This window comes from Bos grunniens, chromosome 21 (genome assembly GCF_055505025.1).
Source record: "Bos grunniens cultivar Pamir isolate PY7600 chromosome 21, Bosgru_T2T1.0, whole genome shotgun sequence".
NCBI classification, from domain to species: Eukaryota; Metazoa; Chordata; class Mammalia; order Artiodactyla; family Bovidae; genus Bos; species Bos grunniens.
Genome location: NC_141185.1, coordinates 41958713 through 41981441, shown reverse-complemented (window position 1 = coordinate 41981441; position 22729 = coordinate 41958713). Strand labels below are relative to the sequence as shown.

The following is a 22729-nucleotide window of genomic DNA, read 5'->3' as shown; positions in this document are numbered from 1 at the left end:
TCACCTTTAGAAGTCCTACCCGAGACTATGTTCCAACAGGAACAGATGTTTAACTCCAAACTGTCTCAGGAGCACGCCAGGAAAAGGTGTACTCTCAAGTTAATGCTATATACTTTCTAGCTCAATATAAGGCAGAAAGTCTTAATGAGCTGGGTTTTTTTTTTTTTTTTTTTGCTTACTCAAAATGTTTATAAATTGAGTTGCACAAAGATATTTAAAACCACATATAGCAGGAAATACATTAAATTTAGAAAGATTATTCTCTCCCATTTTTGTATTTTACACCACCTCTCTTGGCAGCTCACTTTTAAGACAGCCCCAATACTTGCGAGCAGAGAGTGAAAATAAGTGTAACATTGTAATGGTCCTAATAACCCTGTGACTAACACACATTCCTATCATCTGAGCACCAAAGGGCAACCTGAACTGTCCCACTGGGACAGCCGCAGACTGCCTGTGTGAGGACACTGGATCCCTTTCTGTGGTGATGACAGCTTATCTTCTGAGGCAAGCACTACTTACCGTCCCTGACACCAACCGTTACAATGTCTGGCTTAATTTTCTCATGGTATGCCAGTAACAACTTGAGAAAAAATACCTCCTACTTTCAGTTTAGCCAGACTCATCCCACAGCTTATAATGAACAGGTCAACTTTCAGGAACATACCTGATCTATTATCTGCTTTATTGTGTGGAGGCGAATAATGCCAGAGCTGCGCTGGTCGGTTCCTGCATCCCGAGGTTCACTTTCTAGTCAGGAAATCAGGAGAGAAACAAAACATCAGATTTCCACTGGTGAGACCAGGCCCTCGGCTTCTGGGCACTAACGACACCGTGGGCTCCACTTGCTGGATGTCAGCAGCAGTCCCGTGTCCCTCCTAACCCACAGTGATAGAACTGAGGCCACATGTCCTCTCAGGGCTTCCCTGGCTGAGAGCGCCTGGTGACATCAGTGCTTCATACCATCAGAAGGCAGGTGGGTGCTCACCCACGATCCCAGGGGTGCCCCCACCCAGCAGCTGAGCCGCACTGCATGCACTGTGCTCACAACATCAAAGTAATACTTCATAATGAACAACATTTTAATCAGGAAGCAGAACTTCAGCATCCTACTGGTCAAGAGAAATTGCCAAAATGGCAATTCTCTCAATTGAAAATCAGCTTTAAAAAAATATTGATGAACTTGCTTCCATTAAAGTCAACAAAGTAAAATTATAAATTATATGTTTGGTCCAAATATTTAAGTTTAAAGTGATGTGAGTTAAGATGCATATTTTCAAAAATGTTCCAGCTATTCTGAGGCAGAGACATAGAAGTGCGGAGGTCAGGCTGAGGGATAAGGGGGACGAGGCTCTCACAAGACAGAGGGCTAGCTTCCAGTCCGCTGGACACAGGCAATGACGGGAGACCACCTGGGAATTCTGGCTGGAGAAAATGCTACCAGTTTCTAAATTCAAAGACTCTCATTTGATTCAAAGAGGGTATATAACTAAGCGATCTGAACCCCTTTTATAAGACCCTGATTGTGGAATAAACCCAATTAAAGTAACAATCAGTCCTTAAAACAGAACTCTGTAGGTCTTCACACTTGTTCTTCCTAAATTTAAAAGACTTAAGCTTGGTTACGGGTGGTATCTATAACCACCAACTTCTTTAGGCAAAGTGCTGTCTATAAGCACAACCAAAAAAAGATCTCTTCTGAAAAGACTAACAAAATGAGTGGAGAATCAGAAGTGAACATTTTCTAAATTGCTCAAATTTTACTATCATTCGTCTGCATCTTCTGAGTTTCAGGACACACATGTCTTCATTCAGCTTCACCAGCAAGCAAATGAAAAGTAATGTATACAATACAAATACAAAGGCAACACCCTGTTCATGTAAACCAGCCCCTGGAGCTCACGGCACCACAGGGGCAGTCAGAGCGCTACAGCAGCAGCAGGGAGCGCACCCGTCTCCAGGAATCCTAATGAACCCAGCACACACGCACACACACAGCTATGTACTGGAGTGTTTACACCCAGCACACAAACCGCACAGATTTATGCAACCTCTGTATTAGTAAAATATAAATTTGAAACAAACTATAAAAACAAAGGCTAATCAAATCACAGATTTTTTATAGAATAGATAATAAAATGAAAACATGAGTTATCCACTAAGAAGGAAAATGGAATATACACTTGGTGGAGGAAAATACAATAAGGTAAAATTGAGGGTGATGATGAGATATGTCAAAACTAATTTTCTAATTTTTTCCAAATACAAAATGGTGTATTTCTAATTAGAAAAAAACATTTTTTTAAAGTTTTTACATATAAATTAAAGCAGGCCTAAGGGGTCGTAACTAAGTCTGTGGATTTAAACTACCATGGTAGTTAAAATAAGGAAACTGAAAGAATCTGCAAGCAAAACCTGTAAGGCATTTAGAGCACTACTTCCTCAGTATCTACACGTAACACCAAAACACTATAAATGTCTGCAGTAACCAACAGCATAACCATGCTTCTATTACCTTCTGACATTGATATTTGAGTTCTCTATTTGCTTAATGACTGATCAAGTTGGGCTGGAACCAGAAAGCTGGGTTCAGAGCCGAGTGAGTGATTTAACCGGTAGTCCTCACGACGCCCCAACGAGGGAGGGGGGCAGTGCACCCAGCTTGCCTCGCTCAGGGTGAACATTCGACAGCTGCCCCGGGATGTTGTCAGAATTAAACGTGACTGTGGGCTGGGGGAGAGGGACCTGGCAGAGTAAGGGCACCATCACTCAGATTTCCCTCCAATTAAACACGTGGGGTCAGCGGCAAAAAGTGTTACTTCTATTAGGTGAATGGGTCAGATCTACCTTTAGAGGGTAACTAGTAAAGAAGCACCCTCAACCCCACTCAAAGTCTGCATCAAGACCACTTACTTGCGATCTGGTAAATATCTGGCTCCTCTCTTGCCAGTTTCTCCCTGGCAACATCAGCTATTGGTCCAAAGATGGTTACAGGCCTCAGGAATCCAGCTGAGAAGATTCAGATGAAAAAAAGCACAGTTTATGCTTTTTTTGTCTTAGGCAAACCGACATTAATATAGGCTGGTTGGCAGGAAATAGACTACCTTCTCGAAGAACCACCCTCTCATACGCCGGGAACTTGGTCTGGACTGGCTGGGCTGAGAGGTCTTCTCGGCTCTTGCGCAGGTTTCTCTTGGAGCTGCGCAGACCGCGGAACCTCCAGAAGTCGGCGCGGTCTCCCCCTGCTGTCTTGGGAAGTGTATACTGCACACTGGCTAACTGCTCAGCTCTACACAAGAGAACACAGAACAAAATGCACAAAGACTTGTGGCAGAACTTCACATGGAATGTAAACCTTAATGCTTAAATTAAAATAAAGGAGTTTATAAAACTAGGTCAGTCTTAGACATGGTGAGTACAGTGAAGACTCCCTGTGGGGCTGAAACCTTTTCCTCATTCCCTAACCCACTCTGCGAGACACAGCGGAGCGCTCATACCTGTTTTTGTTTGGGATGATGCCACGTTCCACCTCTTTATGGTTTTTGCCAATCCGAATGGCGAGCCAGGACCCCAGCTTCCCATTGTACAGAGTGTCCACGACACGGAACACCTCTCCTTTGTTAAAACTGAGTCCATAGGGAGATTCCTTCTCATATTCAAAATGGGTTCTGATATAGAAAGAATCACCCACATCGGATTCTACGATGCGACGATAAACTAAACGGAAACAAAATATAATCAATAATGAGTGGAAAAAGAAATTCATATGAATAGAATACATTAGGTGAAGATTCTATTGATAACGTTAGCAATGACAAAAACAACCGTATACAACTAACAGTAGCTCCTTCCTGCATATTCTGTCTCGTGGGCATCACCGTGAGCTCATGACACGGTGACTCAGCACCCCGCCTCCTGGATGAGGAAACTGCTGCAGACACCCAGCAGGCAACTCGTCCAGAGCCACACGTGATTCCTGCTTCCGTCACCTAACAGTCCCGCCTCAGCCCTGCACAGACGCTCCCGCTCTCTAAACTGTGGCTCTCAAATGAGGGCAACCCCATATCCGTCAGGTGAGAGAGAGGGCTGGCATGCATGGAGACGTTTCTGATAGCAGCAACCATGTGCTGAAAGAAGGTGTGTGTACAGACACCTAGTGAGCAGAGGGAGGACATCTCAAACAGCCTGAAGCATTAATACATGGGACGGCCTTCACCACATTACTTGGTTCAAAACATCAACAGTACCAAGCTTGAGAGACCTTGTCTGTTCTAAATGAAAAGTGCATCTTCTTAATCACAGAAAATTAGTCATTCTCTTGAAATTAATGCCAACAAACATCAGAGCATACTGCTTAGAAAATATCAACACAAAATTCAGAAGCTGCCCATGTACAGTTCTTTGTGGAAGAGTATACAATTCTCCCACAGATGACACTCTAACTTAAACTGAAAGCCAGAAAGACTCTGGCTGGTCCCATTATTGTGCTGTGCTAACAAGCATAGTGTAAGATTGTTGATGTTGTTTAGGCACTAAATCGTGTCTGACTCTTTGCAACCTCATGGACTGTATAGACCACCAGGCTCCTCCATCCATGGGATTCCTTCAGGCAAGAATACCGGAGGGGGTTGCCATTTCCTCCTCCAGGCGATCTTCCTGACCCAGTGATCGAGCCTGCATCTCCCAAATTGGCAGAATTCTTTACTACTGACCCACCAGGGAAGCCCCACAGTGTAAAGGCTGTGTGCCCCTAAATGACAAAATCCGTAGGGTTAACAAGTCATTTATTACTCCCTTTTTAAGTAGTCCAGCATCTCCAGGTTTATTTTCTCAATTTCCTGAGAGTAACTCACCATCTTTCTTCTTCTGAGCCAATATGGTCACTTCTTCTCCTTTTGGGAGGTCAAGCAGGAAGAGGACGGCTTCTTCTCTTATGATATTTGTGAAATCTACATTGTTTACCTGTTAAAATAACGTTTCACAAATTACTACTGGCCATATTTTAAGACAATAAAAACATTTAACTGCACAGGAAACAAATATTTCTAGAGTTTATCTACTCTAGAAATATCACATCTCCAAAAGTAAAAATATTTATTTTTGGAGAAAAGACCCTAGTTTGTAACAAGCAGAAACCAAGTAAATAAAATGAGTTAAAGTATAAATTCCTTTAAACAGTGACAATGCCACACAATATTAGAGATCATACACTGCAAATTCCAACCAGTTCAGACCAAGAAAGCTAACATCTAATTCCAATGACTTATTATTATAAAATCTCATGATTTAAACTTTGAAATTAAAGTCCAGACTGTACAACAGAGCCAGACTTCTTAGACTCTCTGAGAAGCAATCAGAAGGAAACAGCGTGTGCGCTGTGCCACCTAAGTAAGAGCATGTGTACAACACAGGCTCAGAGTCTGCCAGGTCAGTACTCACTCTATCAGATACCCCTGAGGACCTAACAGAAATGTCATCAGTGACTGTATGCAGGTAACAGGGAGATTTCCTTCTATTCATCTTCTGGAAATTTTCTACATTAAGAGAAAATGTTTTCAACAGGTACTACCTTAATGATACAATTATGAGAAAATATTTTTACATGACATTGATTACTTCAAACAGCATATGGAGTGGGTAAGAGAATAGGTCTACTTAATTATCAATGTTGTATCTGAGAAAACAGAAATATTGTAAACAAACGTCAAGTGGAAATCAGCCAGGCAGAGCCAATGAATGCCCTGACCTCCTTCCATGCAAGTGTGAAGGGGAAGGGGGACAGAGCGGCCACCACGGCCTGAGGGAGCTCACCCCACACTCAGAGGGTGGTTTCTGACTGCGAGCTGCTGCCTCAAGTGACCAAACCCAACATGAAGACAGGGAAGCAAGAGGAAAGGGGGGGTTGCTGAACATGTGCCAGGTTTTCAGAAGAATGATTAAAGAAGGTGGTGGGAAAAGAACTGAAACATTTATCGACTAGGAGGGCCAGAATGACAGTGTTATGGAATCCAAAGAAGAAAGTAATTGCTTAAGGTAAAACATGAGTAAGAAATACAGAAAAACAAGGGCTGAAGATGCCATCAGGTTGGTGGTGCCCCACGGAAATCCACCCTGAGCCGTGGTGAAGGTGGAAGGCAGGCTGGACGGCCTCATGACACAAGCAGGCAGGGAAGGGCGCCACCTTACCTGCAAGTGCAATAGCCAGAGGAGAAAGACAGACAACACAAGGCAGATGCGGAGCCAACAGGCAGAGAAAGAGAACTCAGAACAAAGCAGTCAGACTTGGGGCAGGAGGAGAAGGAAGAAGAGAGCAGAGCAAGGTGAGGCGGGAACTCCCACTTGAGAGCTGGTCCTCCGACTAGAATGGGATGTAGTATATCCAGCAGGGGGTAAAGAATACATTTGAATCAGTTCTAATGAGGTGGATGAAACTGGAGCCTATTATACAGAGTGAAGTAAGCCAGAAGGAAAAACACCAATACAGTATACTAACGCATATATATGGAATTTAGAAAGATGATAACAATAACCCTGTGTACGAGACAGCAAAAGAGACACTGATGTATAGAACAGTCTTATGGACTCTGTGGGAGAGGGAGAGGGTGGGAAGATTTGGGAGAATGGCATTGAAACATGTAAAATATCATGTATGAAATGAAATGCCAGTCCAGGTTCGATGCACGACATTGGATGCTTGGGGCTAGTGCACTGGGATGACCCAGAGGGATGGTATGGGGAGGGAGGAGGGAGGAGGGTTTAGGATGGGGAACACATGTATACCTGTGGTGGATTCATTTTGATATATGGCAAAACTAATACAATTATGTAAAGTTTAAAAATAAAATAAAATTTTAAAAAAAAAAGAGAGAGAAGATGAATAAAGATGGTACTATGTTACTAGGTAACACTGCTTATGGAAAACAAAAAAAAACACAAAGAGCCCACTGGTACACTGCATCCAAGCTGGGCTTTCCTGGACTCTCATCTTTGTGGATGTGAAGCTTCAGAACGAGAGCTTACACGTGTACCCGATGGACACCCATCTTGGCACACCTGAGCCATCACTGGGTAAAGGGGACCCACAGGCTGCGTACCTGATGCTGCCCTGCTGGCAGGCTGGGGCCCACAGCAGAGTCCAGCCAGCAGGAATGCTCAGCTGAACTGGAGATAACTGGGAGACACTGTGAGCTCTAAGACTTGGTTTTTCCACATTCTACAAATGAGTGATTAAAATGAAACCAAAGCCACATACTGTGCAGTCACACCTAACAGACGTGAGCAGAGCAGAGGCAGGGAGGGGAGACCTGATGGAGTCCCATGTTCTTTAACACAGATTACAAGCTCATCATAACACATCTGCTATGTCTGAGGCCTTGCTCTGGAGACCTAAGTATCTGAAACCACGTGAGCTGATCATGGACATACCCTGAGGATCTGGTCGCCCTCCTCCAAGCCTTCTTTGGCAGCAGGGCTATCTTCGAGAACACCAGCTACAAATATGCCAACATCGTTTCCACCAGCTAGCCGAAGACCCACACTATCTCCTTTCCTGAATTTTACTAACTTCATGCTGGGCCTGTTAAAACAAGTATTTCATTTGAATGAGTTAAGAGAAGCTTAAACAGTAACAGCAAACTGCTATAATGAAAACCATATTTAGAATAAAACAAATGACCATCATATCTGAAATTTCCCCCACACCACTAATTTACTTAATAAAATTTAGCATTAGAACTCAAAATCAGATTTAATGGCACTTTCTTCTAATTTCTAATTAACAAAAATAAGTTCTGAAATATCCAAATGTAATATGTTAGTACTGTTTTACATAATAACTGTAAAATTACTTCATGAAAACATGTTTTCCCAACTCTGACTCTTCGATATATATATTAACAATGGCTAAAAACTTCCATTTTTCCCACCCCAGTTCACATACCATATCATCTCTACCAAATAACTGAGAAGTCCTATTGTACAAAGGTAGAAACTGAAGTGTAAACTGACAAATTTCCCTAATACCAGGAGTCAAAAATCAAGCTCTAGGCACTGTGCCCGACAGACAGTGCTTTTCAAACTCCGCAGCCAGGGGTTCTTGCAGTAGCTCACACAGATTACTTGCTCTGAGGCCCCTTTGAACTTTTAACCAAAAAGCTCACCATCCAGCCTTTCTGGATGAGCCCATGTTAATCTCTTCATGCTGGAAAGAATGGAGAAGAACTAATGAAGACACATTAATTCCTCTACTCTCAGTGCAGGGTCAAAACTCTTGACACTCCTGAAACAAATACTAAGAATGCCACAGAAGAATGGCTATAGTACTACAGATTACCCTTGTGGGTAATTAATAACAAATTACATACATAATTACAAATTACCCTTCTAGGTTTCCATAGCCATCCCACATTCAGAGACAAGAAGACACAAGTCTTTTACACCTATCTGGACATGAAATGAAGAAAGGTTCTTTTAAAGTAACAATGAACAAATAAGTAGAGGTTAGCAATAACTAAAAAACACAAGTCAACCAATGAATGAATGAGTTGAGGGGACACAGACAGATGCCTACTTCTTTAAACCAACTAAAGACCACCTTGGCTTTTAGGACTTATAAGGTAGTCCCACTAGATCTGGTTTCTTCACATGAGCTAACCATGAACTGGGCAGAAACCTGAGAGCATGTAGATCAGACAAGGTCACTTACTGCTGGGGCTGGTCACTTACTACTGGTGGCACGGGAGGTCCCCCGAATCTGTGGATCATAGACGGTAAGCTCCTTGCTCGTGGTGAAATCTACTTTTCCACCTGCATCAAGAGCCTCCTCTCCCAAAAGTCAACTATCCAGAGAGCTCTTTTAAGCACCCCCTTAAAGTCCTTAAGATTCCAGGGCCCTAAAGTCCTCTCCTAACACTGACCAACCTAGAGGACCTCAACAGGTAACAACAGTGGACTGCAGTCTGCATCCTTCAGCAAGACCTGGCTTTTAAAAAACATCATTCAAGAACAGCTCCAGGCGCCATCTCAGGGTCATGTGACCGAGACAGGTTCCTTTATTCTTGGCCCTCTGTTGTATCGACCGCACACAGCAGCAGAAGCCTCTGCCTCAAACGCATTCACAGAGAGTGAGCGAAAAACCCCAAATACAAACCCTGCCCACTCCTCAGTTCTCTCCGTATCTGTCCTTCAGGGCTCCTCTGGCAAACAAGTCTCTGGAATCTAACAAAGTTTTGGTAAACCTTAAAGAGTCAGGAAAGTGCTCAGGCAAGTCTTAAGAAAGGAAAAACAAGATAATTCCTTCCCGATTTATAAAATTTTGAATTATCAGTTACCTAATATTAAAATGTGTAATTTTAAACTTGTGACACTCCCACCTGTTTCAGGAGCTGTTTCTACCATGCTGGGTCTCAGGGTAACAACCCAATTTCCTTCAGCACAGAGAACAGATGAGAGCAGGGGTCTATATCTAACCTACTTTAGGAGATTTGGTAATTTTCTATTATTCACATCCTGTCACCTCTCTTTTACCACAGAGGCATCAAAAAACTAGATGATCATGACTGTTTGAAATCTGGATATAAAATCTACATCTCAGTCTCGGTATATAAGACACAATGTAATGAAATGTTTGGAAATCAAACACTGACTGAGGTGCTGACTGATCTAGAGCAGGTTCTCAGTCAGGGTGATCCTGCCTCTGGGAACATCTGGCAGCATCTGCAGGTGTTTTTAGTTGTCACAACCAGGGTGTGTGTGTGTGCACACGTGCATACTAGCTAGTGACCACTGCTGGCTAGGGATGCTGCTCAGCACCCACAGTGTATAGGACACTCACATGATAAACAGTTATCTGGCTTCAGTCAAGGTGCTGAGAAACACTTTTTTTTTTTTTAAGCTAGGGATTGAGAATGTCTGTGAAAATTCTCATGTTTAACTAGAAAGTTTTTCTTCTTTTCGGTCACACCACACAGCATGTGTGAGCTTTGTTAACCAGGGGTTAAACTCATGCTCCCTGAATTGGGAGCGTAGACTCTTAACCACTGGACCACTACGTAAGTCCAGAAAACAATTTTCTAATTTCTGATCCAAAAACTAGGTAGAAAATAGTGGTGAGAAGGAAGTAAACATCCAAAGAAGTATGTTTTCCTCTAATCTCTGATCCTATCATATAAATAATTTAAAAACTAAACAAACCAAAGTCTAATCAGAGCATTATGCAGCACACACTATGTATCAAAAGCATTTGTAATACAGGTCACAACTGAACGCTCACTCTAAACCATGATCAGTAACAGGCAGAGAAAACAACACAAGTTTAAAGCCACATTACCGAAGAATGCCATCTTCATGAGTTGAGTTGGGCAGGACGCCATCAGATGGACTGACAGGTAAATCCACGTCTGGCTGTCCTACCTGTGCGTACACAGGCTTTGGTTCTGAAAGAAGAGAAAATCTAAACTGTGCAGGAAACACTGTACAAAATGGAATAACAGTGCAAGCAACCACTGCATAACCAAACAATGAAAAGTCTGCAAAATACAGTGAAAATGGAAGTTCAGAGAACCTGATCAGGGACATATATACTACATATGCGTCTATCAGGGTACATTTTATAGTCAGATATTCTGATATCTTTATAACATGTATGCACATCACATGGTCACCTGTGCTTTCCATAGCTCCAGCTGTTGAAGTCTGAAAAAATCTACTTTTTAGGGAAGAATAACAGAAGAATGTATGAAGAGAGAATCCCTACACTTCTCTGCTGGGACTGTCACTTTCTTAACTATTGTAAAATTTATTTTTAAATATACACATTCCTGCGACTAAACAAGCAGAGCAGAAAAGAGGTTTTGGGAGAAGGACCTGAGGGACAATAGAATCGGAACCTCTAGGCCTTTCAAGCAACCCTTCAGGATTTCAGAACCCTGCAGGTTTTCACGTCTGGTCTCGTATCCAGCTCGGCAAGGTACACTTCATAAAGGGTTTCTGAAAACACTGTCCACTGGCAAGATAACTTTTAAAAGTATCTGAAGTCAATCTAATGTTTCCCTTTAATGAGCAGTGTTTGAAAAACAACCTCACTCACTGTGAACAGCTGTGAACCACGAATAATTTCTATGTAGAAAATTTGAAAAACATTCAAGAATGCCTACTCATCTACAGTGACCTCCTATCCACATAAAAATGCTGGAAATACAGAAAAATTCCATGGGTAGTTACCTACATGGGTAGTAGGTAACAACAATAGTAGCAGTAGTAATAACTGCATTTTTGTATCTCCTGTAAATATAATTCTGTAAACTGTAAAACAGTTTAGTCTGACTGAATGTTTTCTGCACTTCCTATTTCATAGGCGAGGCTTACCTGGAAGATTGGGTGCTTGTTTCTCATTTCGCTCAACTACAACTTCTTCCGCTGTTTTAGGTGTGTGATCATCTGCATGCTTTACCGGAGTCGAGACAGCCCCTGGTTTAGAAATTCTCTCTTCCTCTCTGCTCCGGAGACTGTACATTAGTAAAACACAAAGTTATGAGCACATGGTGAAAATCATTTGTAAAGAGCACAAGAACAGCCAAGACAATGTCAGGAAAGGGTGACAAAGGACTTGCTCTAAAAAACACCAAAATACTGTAAAAAAACTCAGTAATTAAAACTAGAGTAGCACTGCCACAGATCCATGTAGAAAAACAGAAAATGGAGAGATACTTCTGCAGGACCAAAGTTTATCATGGAAGCATCAGGCCAAAGGTGCTGGAACAAAACAGTGTGTAATAAGCAGAGTCAGAACTGTCCACTAATCTAGAAAACCTAGCTGACTACGTGTATTAATGACATAGAAGTAAATCAATTTCAGATAAAGTCCTAATTTTTATTATCAAAAATACTTTTAAAGTAAGTCTCAATTAACAAAAGCCATAATATATCAAGTAAATACATAAAAAGCTTTAAAAGGTGTGAAAATAATTGGAAAAAATGTCATATGTAGAACCAAATGAATTTTAAGTTCAAACAACTGAATATTAGCAATTTGACCAAACAATATGTAACAGAAGTTCAATTTAAAACTACACATTGACCCAATAATACATATAATAAGGATTTGATATTTAGACTATATGAGAACTATACATCAGTTTAAAAGAGACAATTCAGGAAAAAAATAACTACTAGGAAGAAGAAATTCACCAGTGAAGAGTGAATAAACACAGACAATAAACAAAAAATATTCAACCTCACTAGTAATGAGAAAAATGCAAATACAAAAAACTAGAGCTCTTACTACTTGTGAGAGTTCTCCAATCATATCAAGCCGTAAGAAGGATATGGAGATACAGACATTTGGAAAAGGACAGTGGAAATAAGTGTAAACACAAAAAAAGTGTACTACTACTTGAGCAAAAAATAGGAGTTATTTATCAAAACAACAACAAAAATGCACATACAGAAAAACCTGGAATCCTACTCTTAGATTTATCCTGAAGAAACACACACATACATGTCCAAGAAGATTTTATAAAAACATTTACTCTGATAGCAGCTCAACTAGCAATAAACAAAACTCAGTGCCCATCAACAGTTCCCCCAGAAAAATACAAACTATAAAAAGTGAACTTTATATATATATATAAAGGCCAATACATATGCTTCACATAAAAAGATAAATCAAGATCTACCATTTAACGTATTGGTAGAAGATTTTATGGCTGAGTTCTCCCAACTCTGAAAAACCTAATATTTTTCTTCAATCATCCTAGATCGTAGAAAAATATAGAAAGCTCCCTAACTCACTTTTTAAAGACTTTTTATTGTAGAAAATCCCATACATACACACATAGAACAGTATCATAAAAATCTCATGTACCTACCTTTAGTATTTTTCAACTTTCTGTTGATTAGCAATTCAACCTTAGGCTAACAGAAGCTTAACACCCAAATCTTGACAATTAACAGTACCAAATGAGAAGACAAAAATATTTTAAAAGATAAATGGAGGGGAAAATTCCAAATAAAATACTAAGGAAAAATAACACTGTATTAGAGGATTATTATACTGATACAGTAGTCACAGCAGGGCTGTTTCAAGAGTGCAAGACTAGTTCAGCATTAAAAGTCTACCACATAATTCTATTCAAACATTACAGAAAAAGTTAATACTGGTCAAATGAGCATGTGAAAACAATCAACAGCCATTCCTAATAAAAGTCACAAATAAAGCAAAGATCAGGCAACATAATAATGAAATTATTTTCCGAAACCAAGAGCTATTATCATATTATGTAGTGAAACACTGAATCTATTTGCTCTAAAATCAGTAACAGCACAGTGACACCTGCCAACATTACTGTTATTTACCATTATCTGAAGACTCAGATGACAGAATCATGCAATAATGCTCCTGGAAATACTGGCAGAACACTTTAGTGAGTATAAAAGAATATTAAAAATTATTTGAATTAAAGTAACTTTAATTACATTGAGAATTAAATATCCTCAATAATCAGATGGAAATGAAAATAGTAAAGTAAGTAAAAATATTTCTACAACAATAGCATTAAAAATTATACATCTATACAAACCTAGACTAGGGGAGATCTCCCTAAAATGCAAGTTAAAAATTCAAAAGCCATGAAAAAACAACACCCCAGAAAAATGAGCAACAGAAATGAACCAGAAATATACTAAACAAGAAATTCGACGTGGATAATATCACAAAAAGATGGTCAGTTCCACTAGTCAGGAAATCAACTGATAAGAAGAAGTCACCATTTTGCAGCCATTAGACTGGTACACATGGAATTCTGAGAAACAAACGAAAGCACTGCCACGTGTGTATCACTGAATCACTTTCCTACACACTTGAAACTAACATTCTAAATTAAATATACTTCAATTTTAAGAGCAAGAAAAAATGTAAACACTACTTTTGAAAAGTAATCTGGCACTAACCATGAAAAATTTTAAATGCCAACACATGCTTTAAGTATTTTAACAGTTAAAAAAGCCAATATATGAACCCATGGACAAAAATGAAAAAGACCTAGAAACAGACTTTCCATAATATGGAAAATTTCTGATCAAATGAAAAAGCTAAAAGGATGCTTACCTTGTGTTATGTGAAATAAGCTAACAACTGGGGAATAACGTGCAGAGCATGATATTTTAAAATTCTTTGCAAAACACACAGAAACTCTATATATGATGCTAAACATTGACCCAAGTACAGAGAAAAGCTTACTTCAAATCTGAGATCCAGATGTAGTGGAGTTGGTAGCTGTGGCCTGTGTCACTTGTTCTAATGAGCATACAATGCTTTCATAATTGAAGATAAAAAACTAAAATCTTAAACTTACAATGAAACAGTGTTGTAACTAGAGATAGGAAAATAGCCCCCAAACAAAATGTGAAGAACAAATGGCAGAATACATGTGGTGAGACACCACTGAGGTATTAAAGACCACTTTTCCCCACAGCTGCACATGCGTGTGCACACACACACACACACACACCCCATGTGCAGAATTACCAGACAGATGCGGGTGACAGCGGTTCATAAAGGGGGAAGCAGATACAACAGCAGCCCAGAGAAACCTTAGATTTATCTTGACTGTTTCAATTTTCAGGTGGCTCAGACAGTAAAGAATCTGCCTGCAATGCAGTAGACATAGGAGACATGCGTTCAATCCCTGGGTGGGGAAGATGCCCTGGAGGAGGTGGCATGGCAGTATTCTTGCCTGGAAATCTCATGGACAGAGGAGACTGGTGGGCTATAGTCCATAAGGTCACATCTTCTTATGAAAGACTGAAAAGTTTTATTTTAAAATAATGATTATTTAAAGATGAAATTAAGTCTAACTTTAAAGAATTCCATAGTCCATATTATTAGCAGTCCCTTACCAGGAAAAACATTTCTTCCTGATGTTCTCCAGAAAGATTAAAACATATGCTTTTTTTATAAGAAAAGTTTTCAGAGTTCTATTTTTAAGTTAATTTAACTACTCTGGGGAGGGGGTATTCCAGTTTTAACTAATATATATTAAAAGAGCTGCATGTAAGTAAAACAGTCTTTTAGTAAAATATACACACACACACATGTATGCCAAGATATTTTCTAGCTCAAACCAGAATGAACTACTTTTAAATCATAAAAAGTTAAACTTTTTAGCCACTGCTTATGTAATAATGGGGTGGCTTCCTTGGTGGCTCAGATGGTAAAGAATGTGCCTGCAATATGGGAAACCCAGGTTCAGTCCCTTGGTTGGGAAGATCCCATGGAGAAGGGAATGACTACTCACTCCACTGAGCTACTCACTATTCTTGCCTGGAGAACTCTATGAACAGAGGAGCCTGGTGGGCCACAGTTCATGGGTTGCAAAGACTCAGACACTGGCTGAGGAACTGACACTATGTGTTAGTCTCCCATACAATTAGTCTAAGTATAAATAAACACAATTAAGCTATCTGCAAACTGTTCTAGGTGATTCATAATAAAAAAGGCAATACAAAATAGTAAATTCTTCTTGCATTTTTTGCTCTAAAAATACAAATGTACCTATGAACATTTTGAAGAGATCAAGGTTAAATAACTACATAATTTTAATAGTTCTACAAATTCTGTTGCTTTGCAACTGGCTTAAAACTATCTGTTTAATAAAGATCACATTTCTGGACTTTCCTGGTGGTCTAGTGGTTAAGAATCTGCCTACCAATGCAGGGTTTGATCCTTGGTCTGGGAAGATCCCATGTGCCACGGGGCAAATAAGCCCGTGTACCACAACTACTGAAGCCTGTACTCCAAACCAGAGAAAACTGCATTGAGAAGCCCACACACCATGACTAGAGAGTAGCTCCCACTCTCTCTAACCAGAGAAAGCTCACACGCACCAACAGATTTTTTAAGTTGCAAGTTTAAAAAACAATTTCCAATTCCAATTGATTTTCTTCCTTTCCTTTAACTGAAAAACAAAACAAAACAAAAAAAACTTCCTGAATCTACAACATGACTAAGTAACACTGATGATAACTAAGAATCAAAGATAATATTTTAATGTGACCATCCTCCCCAGTGGTAACCAGGCCTTATAATAGGGCTCCTGCTCCATACAGCACACAAAAATTCCACAAGTATTTCATTTTTGGCTAATTTTCATTCTCTTCTGACTACCACCTTTCATTAATGTAATTACTACACCTTAACACTGCAGATCAGTGGAACTCACATCATTCTATTAAACTGTTCACACGATCAATATTTTAAAAAATCATTGTTCTTTTTAGTGCATTTCCATTATCTACCAAAAGGTGGAGGCATTATTCAATACATATAGATCTAGAGCCATGCTGTTAACAGAATCATGAAGAAAGTCACTTATGTAGCTTGAAATTTTCTAAAACTCATATTAAATAAATGAGGTGAAATCAAATAATACATTTTAACTCAATATACTTAAAATATTAAGAATCATAAACCATAAAGTAATCATAATTACAAATAAATCAGTAAGTAATCATAAATTAGGAGCTTCCCTGGTGGCTCAGATGGTAAAGCGCAGTGCCTGCAATATGGGAGACCAGGGTTCGATGGAGACCAGGGTTCGATCCCTGGGTTGAGAAGATCTCCTGGAGAAGGAAATGGCGACCCACTCCAGTATTCCTGCCTGGAGAATCCCAGGGACGGAGGAGCCTGGTAGGCTTACAGTCCATGGGGTGGCAAAGAGTCGGACACGACTGAGCGACTTCACTTCACTTCACCCATTGTTTTTTGGTGTACTCAGCCATCAAACTCCAGTGTGTATTTGAAAGTGTTAGCTGCTCAGTCGTGTCTGACTCTTTGTGACCCCATGGAGTGCAGCCCGCCAGGCTCCTTTGTCCATGGGATTCTCCAGGCAAGAATGCTGGAGTGGGTTGCCATGCCTTCCTCCAGGGGATCTTCCTGATCCAGGGATGAGAATCTTATGTCTCCTACATTGGCAGGCGGGTTCTTTACCACTAGCGCCACCTGGGAAGCCCCAAAGTTCTGTGGAAGACAACTGTTAAGACAGAGTCTCTGAGAGAGTTTTTAGTCACATAAACAAACTCAATGGAAACAGAGCCTTAAGTCTTATCCCGTCAACTCTGTGTGAGAATAGCAGATATAACACACACTCAACCAGATCAGTAACAGATGGCTTTAAGAGCAAGACTTCAGGTGTGAAGTCACAGCTGTCTGGGGCCATTTAGTGCAGGCAGAGGGCAGGCAGCTGGATCAGAGGGGCATGGAGAAATAGGGACAGGGGAAGGGGTTTTCTCCTCCGGGTCCCCTTAGTAGGCAGGCAGGCCCCAGGTGGCGCATACTGGGAAAGGGCGGCTCAGCGGCAGCAGCTTTCTGACACTTCCGAGGGTGCTCAGGCACTTGGTCTCTGACAAGACAGGTCCTCAAGCACTGCTCTCCCTGGGCCCTCAGAGGGCAGGTTCCCTGTAAGTCCACCCAGCGACATCCCATAGTGAGCCTCAGGCACGTGGGGCGGGCTCCACCTCAGCACCACTGCTGTTAACCTCCTCACATGTGATCCTCACATTCTTCAGAGTTCTCTTTCGTTTCCTACTGGCTAATCCTCTGTCGCTTCAATCTTGTTATATTTAACCTCTCTATATTAAACCTGTTCTGCTGAAACTGTGCTGTTTCTTGGACCCTGATGAAATATACCAGACTACCAACTCTTCAAATTTTATTTCTGATTTCTAGCTCTCAAACACCTCCCAATGGACTGGTTATATCTTATTTAAAAGTAATCTGAATATAGAAAATAAACTGAGGCTGAATGTTCACTGTAATAAAACATCCTTTTATAAAGCCCATTTCCTGTTACCTAAGAAATGACTCATCCTACGAAAGCAACTTTATACTTTCCTTTCAGAAACATTTATCGCATGCAGGTTGGCAAGAACTACATAGTTTAAAATGAAAACAAAAAACCAGGTGCCCTTACCAGTGGTCTTTAAAGGGCACCTAGTTTTTGTTTTCATTTTAAACTATGTAGTTCTTGCCAACCTGCATGCAATAAATGTTTCTGAAATGAAAGTATAAAGTTGCTTTCGTAGGATGAGTCGTATCACCGACTCGATGGACACTGAGTTTGAGTGAACTTCAGGAGCTGGTGATGGACAGGGAGGCCTCGCGTGCTGCAATTTACAGGGTCACAAAGAGCTGGACACAACTGAGCGACTGAACTGAACGACCACTGGAGTATCTCGACCCTAATAGTAAAAAACAGAAACTCAGAAAGTAACTTAAACCAGGCTCCCAAGTTCTTCTCCACTGACAGAGTTCAGCACGGTGGGCCCCTAACACATACGAGGAAGAAAAACCAAGGTGCAATCAAGTCTGATAACTCAGAATGCTCCCACCAGTTAATCCCCTAAGTTATATATGCAAACACACAGATATTACACACTGCAGTTTCTCCTCGACAGCAACTCAAAAATTACAGCATGGCATAGTGGATTAGAGGGTGAGCAAGGCAGAGTGAGCACTATGGAGATTCTGGGTAGGTGCTCAGGCAGAGAAGCGAGAGCTGCCCCTGTGCGTGCTGAGAGAGCAAGGAATGACCACCATACATTCACTGGACTGTATCTGCAAGCTAAGCTCTCACAATTTAAAATCTGTTCTTTATACACTGCAACATTTTCTAGAAATACATGTGGTGTATGCTTTTGAAGAAATAATGCCTGTACTGCTCACTGTGACAAGCAGCTTTCATGATGCCTATCAGTCTGCACAGAGATTCTCCTCCTGCGTGTTCGTTTGGTTTGATGGTGACAACAAAGTAACCTAGCCACCTGAATTAGAAAGAAAACAGACCCATCATTCTGCAAGTGTAATTTCTGAAGAAATGAACAACTTTTAGTAAGGAATGACTGAAGAAAAACTAAGAAGGAAGGGTATCCCTCTGCACCTCGAATACTCTATAGTGATGAGCCAGCCCCCTTACTGACATTCCTGTCAATCAGAACGAGGCAGTGCCCCAGTGAGGCTCCCAGCTCCATCCTGAGCAGAGTCTCAGTCCAGAGCAGGCAGTGGAACGACATTGAATAAAATATACAGAACCTAGCAACAAGCATCAAGTGATTTAACAAAATCACTGTAATAACACTCTCTGCTGCTGCTGCTGCGTCACTTCAGTCGTGTCCGACTCTGTGTGACCCCAGAGACAGCAGCCCACCAGGCTGCCCCGTCCCTGGGATTCTCCAGGCAAGAACACTGGAGTGGGTTGCCATTTCCTTCTCCAATTAACACTCTCTACACACATATTATTTTTTAATTTACAAACAAAACTATTTTAACATCCTAGACCAGGGAGGGACTGGCAGACTTTTTCTGTAAATGGCTCCGTGGGCCAGGCACTCTCTGCCAACTTTTCACGGTTATGACACTGCAGGATGGGTTCCAACAAAACTTTATTTGCAAAACCAGGCAGCAGGCTGGATCTGGCCCACTAGCTGCAGTTTGCCAGCTGCCGTTCTAGACAACGACAAGGGTACACTGTTCATCTGATTATAAGAAGTGAGCACGTGTGCTGTGCTCGGAACTCAGCTCTCTAAGAAAAGAACGTCATGTAGAGGAATCTGGAGAAGGCAATGGCACCCCACTCCAGTACTCTTGCCTGGAAAATCCCATGGACGGAGGACCTCGGTGGGCTGCAGTCCATGGGGTCACTAAGAGTCGGACACGACTGAGCGACTTCACTTTCACTTTTCACTTTCATGCATCAGAGAAGGAAACGGCAACCCACTCCAGTGTTCTTGCCTGGAGAATCCCAGGGACGGGGGAGCCTGGTGGGCTGCTGTCTATGGGGTCGCACAGAGTTGGACATGACTGAAGCGACTTAGCAGCAGCAGCAGAGGAACCTACTTAGGTCACAAGGGAAGGCTCTGAAGGTTTCTGTTCCCTTGAGTAACCTTCCCTTTCTTTCTCTACTCCAGGAAGGGCAAACACTTGAGTCTGTTTAAAGGCCAAGAGGCTTTAATTCTCTTGTCAACAACATAACCCTGGACTTTATCCTTAGCTTAAATGACTAGCCTACGGAATGAGGAAATCGTCTTAGAAATGGTCAATGTGAGCACACAGGAAAGCACATGTGGACAGTCTACAGCATGAACTGCTCCTACTACCAATCACTGTAATAAAGGAAGCCGCTAATATCTGGGCCAGGTGTTCCAATCACCTTTCACAACTTTGTGGTGTATGATGCCTTCTTTACATCAAATGAGGAAACTAAAGCTCAGAGAGGGATTCAAGGTGGTGCAAGTAACCAATGACAGGCTGGGGCTCAAACCCAGGAAAACTGGCTTCAAAGTCCAAAGAGATGACTGCATTCTGTTGCTTCTGACAACAGAAGGTTGCTCCATTTCTGACAAAATGAAGGTTACTATTCTCTGCAGGTAACTGCAGTCTTACAAACACAGAGATATTCAGAAATCCAGGGGAGGCAGTAGTGTTTTACACACTAAACAAACTTTTCTCACTTGTCTTTTTCTATCACTTTTTAAACTGCAGAATTATAACATTTGTAAAACAAAAGCATCTGTTTAAACAACACAAGGACGTTCCATGGTGTTTTTTATACTAGGATTTTACTCTCATACTGTATCTAAAGACGGATGAAACACATGCTGGAATCAAGACTGCCAAGAGAAATATCAATAATCTCATATATGCAGATGACACCACCATTATGTCAGAAAGCAATGAGGCACTAAAGAGCCTCTTGATGAAAGTGAAAGAGGAGAATTACAAAATTGGCTTAAAACTCAACATTCAGAAAACTAGGATCATGGCATCCGGTCCCATCACTTCATGGCCAACAGATGGGGAAACAGTGTCAGACTTTATTTTGGGGGGGCTCCAAAATCACTGCAGATGGTGACTGCAACCATGAAATTAAAAGACGCTTGCTCCTTGGAAGAAAAGTTATGACCAACCTAGACAGCATATTAAAATGCAGAGACATTACTTTGCCAACAAAGGTCTGTCTAGACAAAGCTATGGTTTTCCCAATAGTCATGTATGGATGTGAGAGTTGGACTATAAAGACAGCTGAGCACCGAAGAAATGATGCTTTTGAACTGTAGTGTTGGATAAGACTCTTGAGAGTCCCTTGGACTGCAAGGAGATCCAACCAGTCCATCCTAAAGGAAATCTGTCCTGAATCTTCATCAGAAGGACTGATGCTAAAGCTGAAACTCCCAATACTTTGGCCACCAGATGCAAAGAACAGACTCGTTGGAAAAGATGCTGGGAAAGATTGAAGGCAGGAGGAGAAGGGGCCGACAGAGGATGAGATGGTTGGATGTCATCACTGACTGATGGACATGAGTCTGAGCAAACTCTGGGAGCTGGTGATGGACAGGGAAGCCTGGAGTGCTGCAATCCCTGAGGTCGCAAAGGTCAGACATGACTGAGTGACTGAACTGATATCTAAAGTGTTTCTCAAAATGCAAGGACACTCTAAATTAAAATTGCACAGTTGTTTGGATTTTAATAGTAACTTTATGGAGGAAATAAAACCTTTAAGCAACTGGTACTATTTTTTCATCCTGCCTTTAGGCAGGTTAAAGTTTCAGGAATTATATTATCAGCACAAACATGAAAATAAATCTGCAGACTTTTTGTCTTCTGTAGCCAAAATACTGTCTTCTCCTTAGGATCTGCTATGTGGTAACATGCAGAAGAGAATGCTATTATATTAGAAACTTAAAGTATTATTCCCTGCCTCCATCCCAGATGAACTCAGAAGCAGGCCCAAGATTCTATATTTTTCAAAGATCTCATATAACTGGTGTCACCTATAAGAATACTTGAGGCTCTCAAGAGAAGTAAAACACTCCAATATAATAGGAAGACACCTAAAAAAAATTTTTTTAAACCCTCTTCAACATTTAAAGTTACAGATGCCAAATATTTAGGAAATCTAAATGAAAAAAAATGTAGGTACTAAAAAGACCTATCTAAAGTTTAGAATTTGGTTACAGTAGATACAAATGGCCAAAATTTTCATGAGTCTTTCTTTCTTTCTTTTTAAAGGAAAATCATGTCCAAACTGCTTGCTGCTAGCCTGGCTTCTAGGAGAGAGAACTGTGTTAGGACTGCACCACGCCCCATGACTCATCTGGGTGTCAGCTCTATTGCTGTGTATGTGCTGCGGGCAGCCGTCCTTTTCCAGGTAAGGGATGCGCCATGTCAGCAAGATTTTCAGAATTAAGATGTTAATGTACAGCAGTTAAAATTAGTAATCGGTTATTAGTCAGTTTTGCATGTAACGTACTATAATATTCCTTAAAAAATCATTATAATGTTAATTACAAAGATCAGGGTTAATACAATTTATAAATCTAAAATCTGAAATTCAGAAAGAATCAGCTTCACAAATAGCTAAAATCAGCAGTGTGCAACAACTGTGTCAGGGTGATTTCTGAAAGTCTTCAGGAAAGCTCTCTTCCGGGAGGTACTTCTCATTTGTTTCCTCAGCATCCTTGGGAAACACTCGCTGTATCCACTTCTGGGCATTCTATCTCTTGTTTCTCTTGGCAATTTTAGTGATTTCATGGCTTAGGTGAACACCACCTTCATGCAAGTCAGTCACAAACAATCACAGTGAATCTTAAACTGGTCAGCTCTGGACTTGACTAAGTGCACACAGAAGAGCTCCACGTGGACTGCTGCTAAAACCTAGGTCCACTGTTGGCCAACAGA

General features: G+C 41.0%; 1 protein-coding gene across 10 annotated transcripts in view; it reads right to left on the bottom strand.

Annotated features, from left to right (window-relative positions):
• Positions 1-22729, bottom strand: part of TJP1 (tight junction protein 1) — a 259393-nt gene that overhangs the window by 19608 nt on the left and 217056 nt on the right. For all 10 annotated transcript variants that reach the window (XM_086364090.1, XM_086364091.1, XM_086364092.1 and 7 more), the window contains 8 exons: positions 11365-11504; positions 10328-10433; positions 7426-7576; positions 4854-4962; positions 3498-3717; positions 3105-3289; positions 2914-3009; positions 668-750 (listed from right to left, as the gene is read on the bottom strand). In XM_086364090.1, the coding sequence (XP_086220216.1) occupies positions 668-750; positions 2914-3009; positions 3105-3289; positions 3498-3717; positions 4854-4962; positions 7426-7576; positions 10328-10433; positions 11365-11504 (1090 nt within the window). The remainder of the gene's footprint in view (positions 1-667; positions 751-2913; positions 3010-3104; positions 3290-3497; positions 3718-4853; positions 4963-7425; positions 7577-10327; positions 10434-11364; positions 11505-22729) is intronic.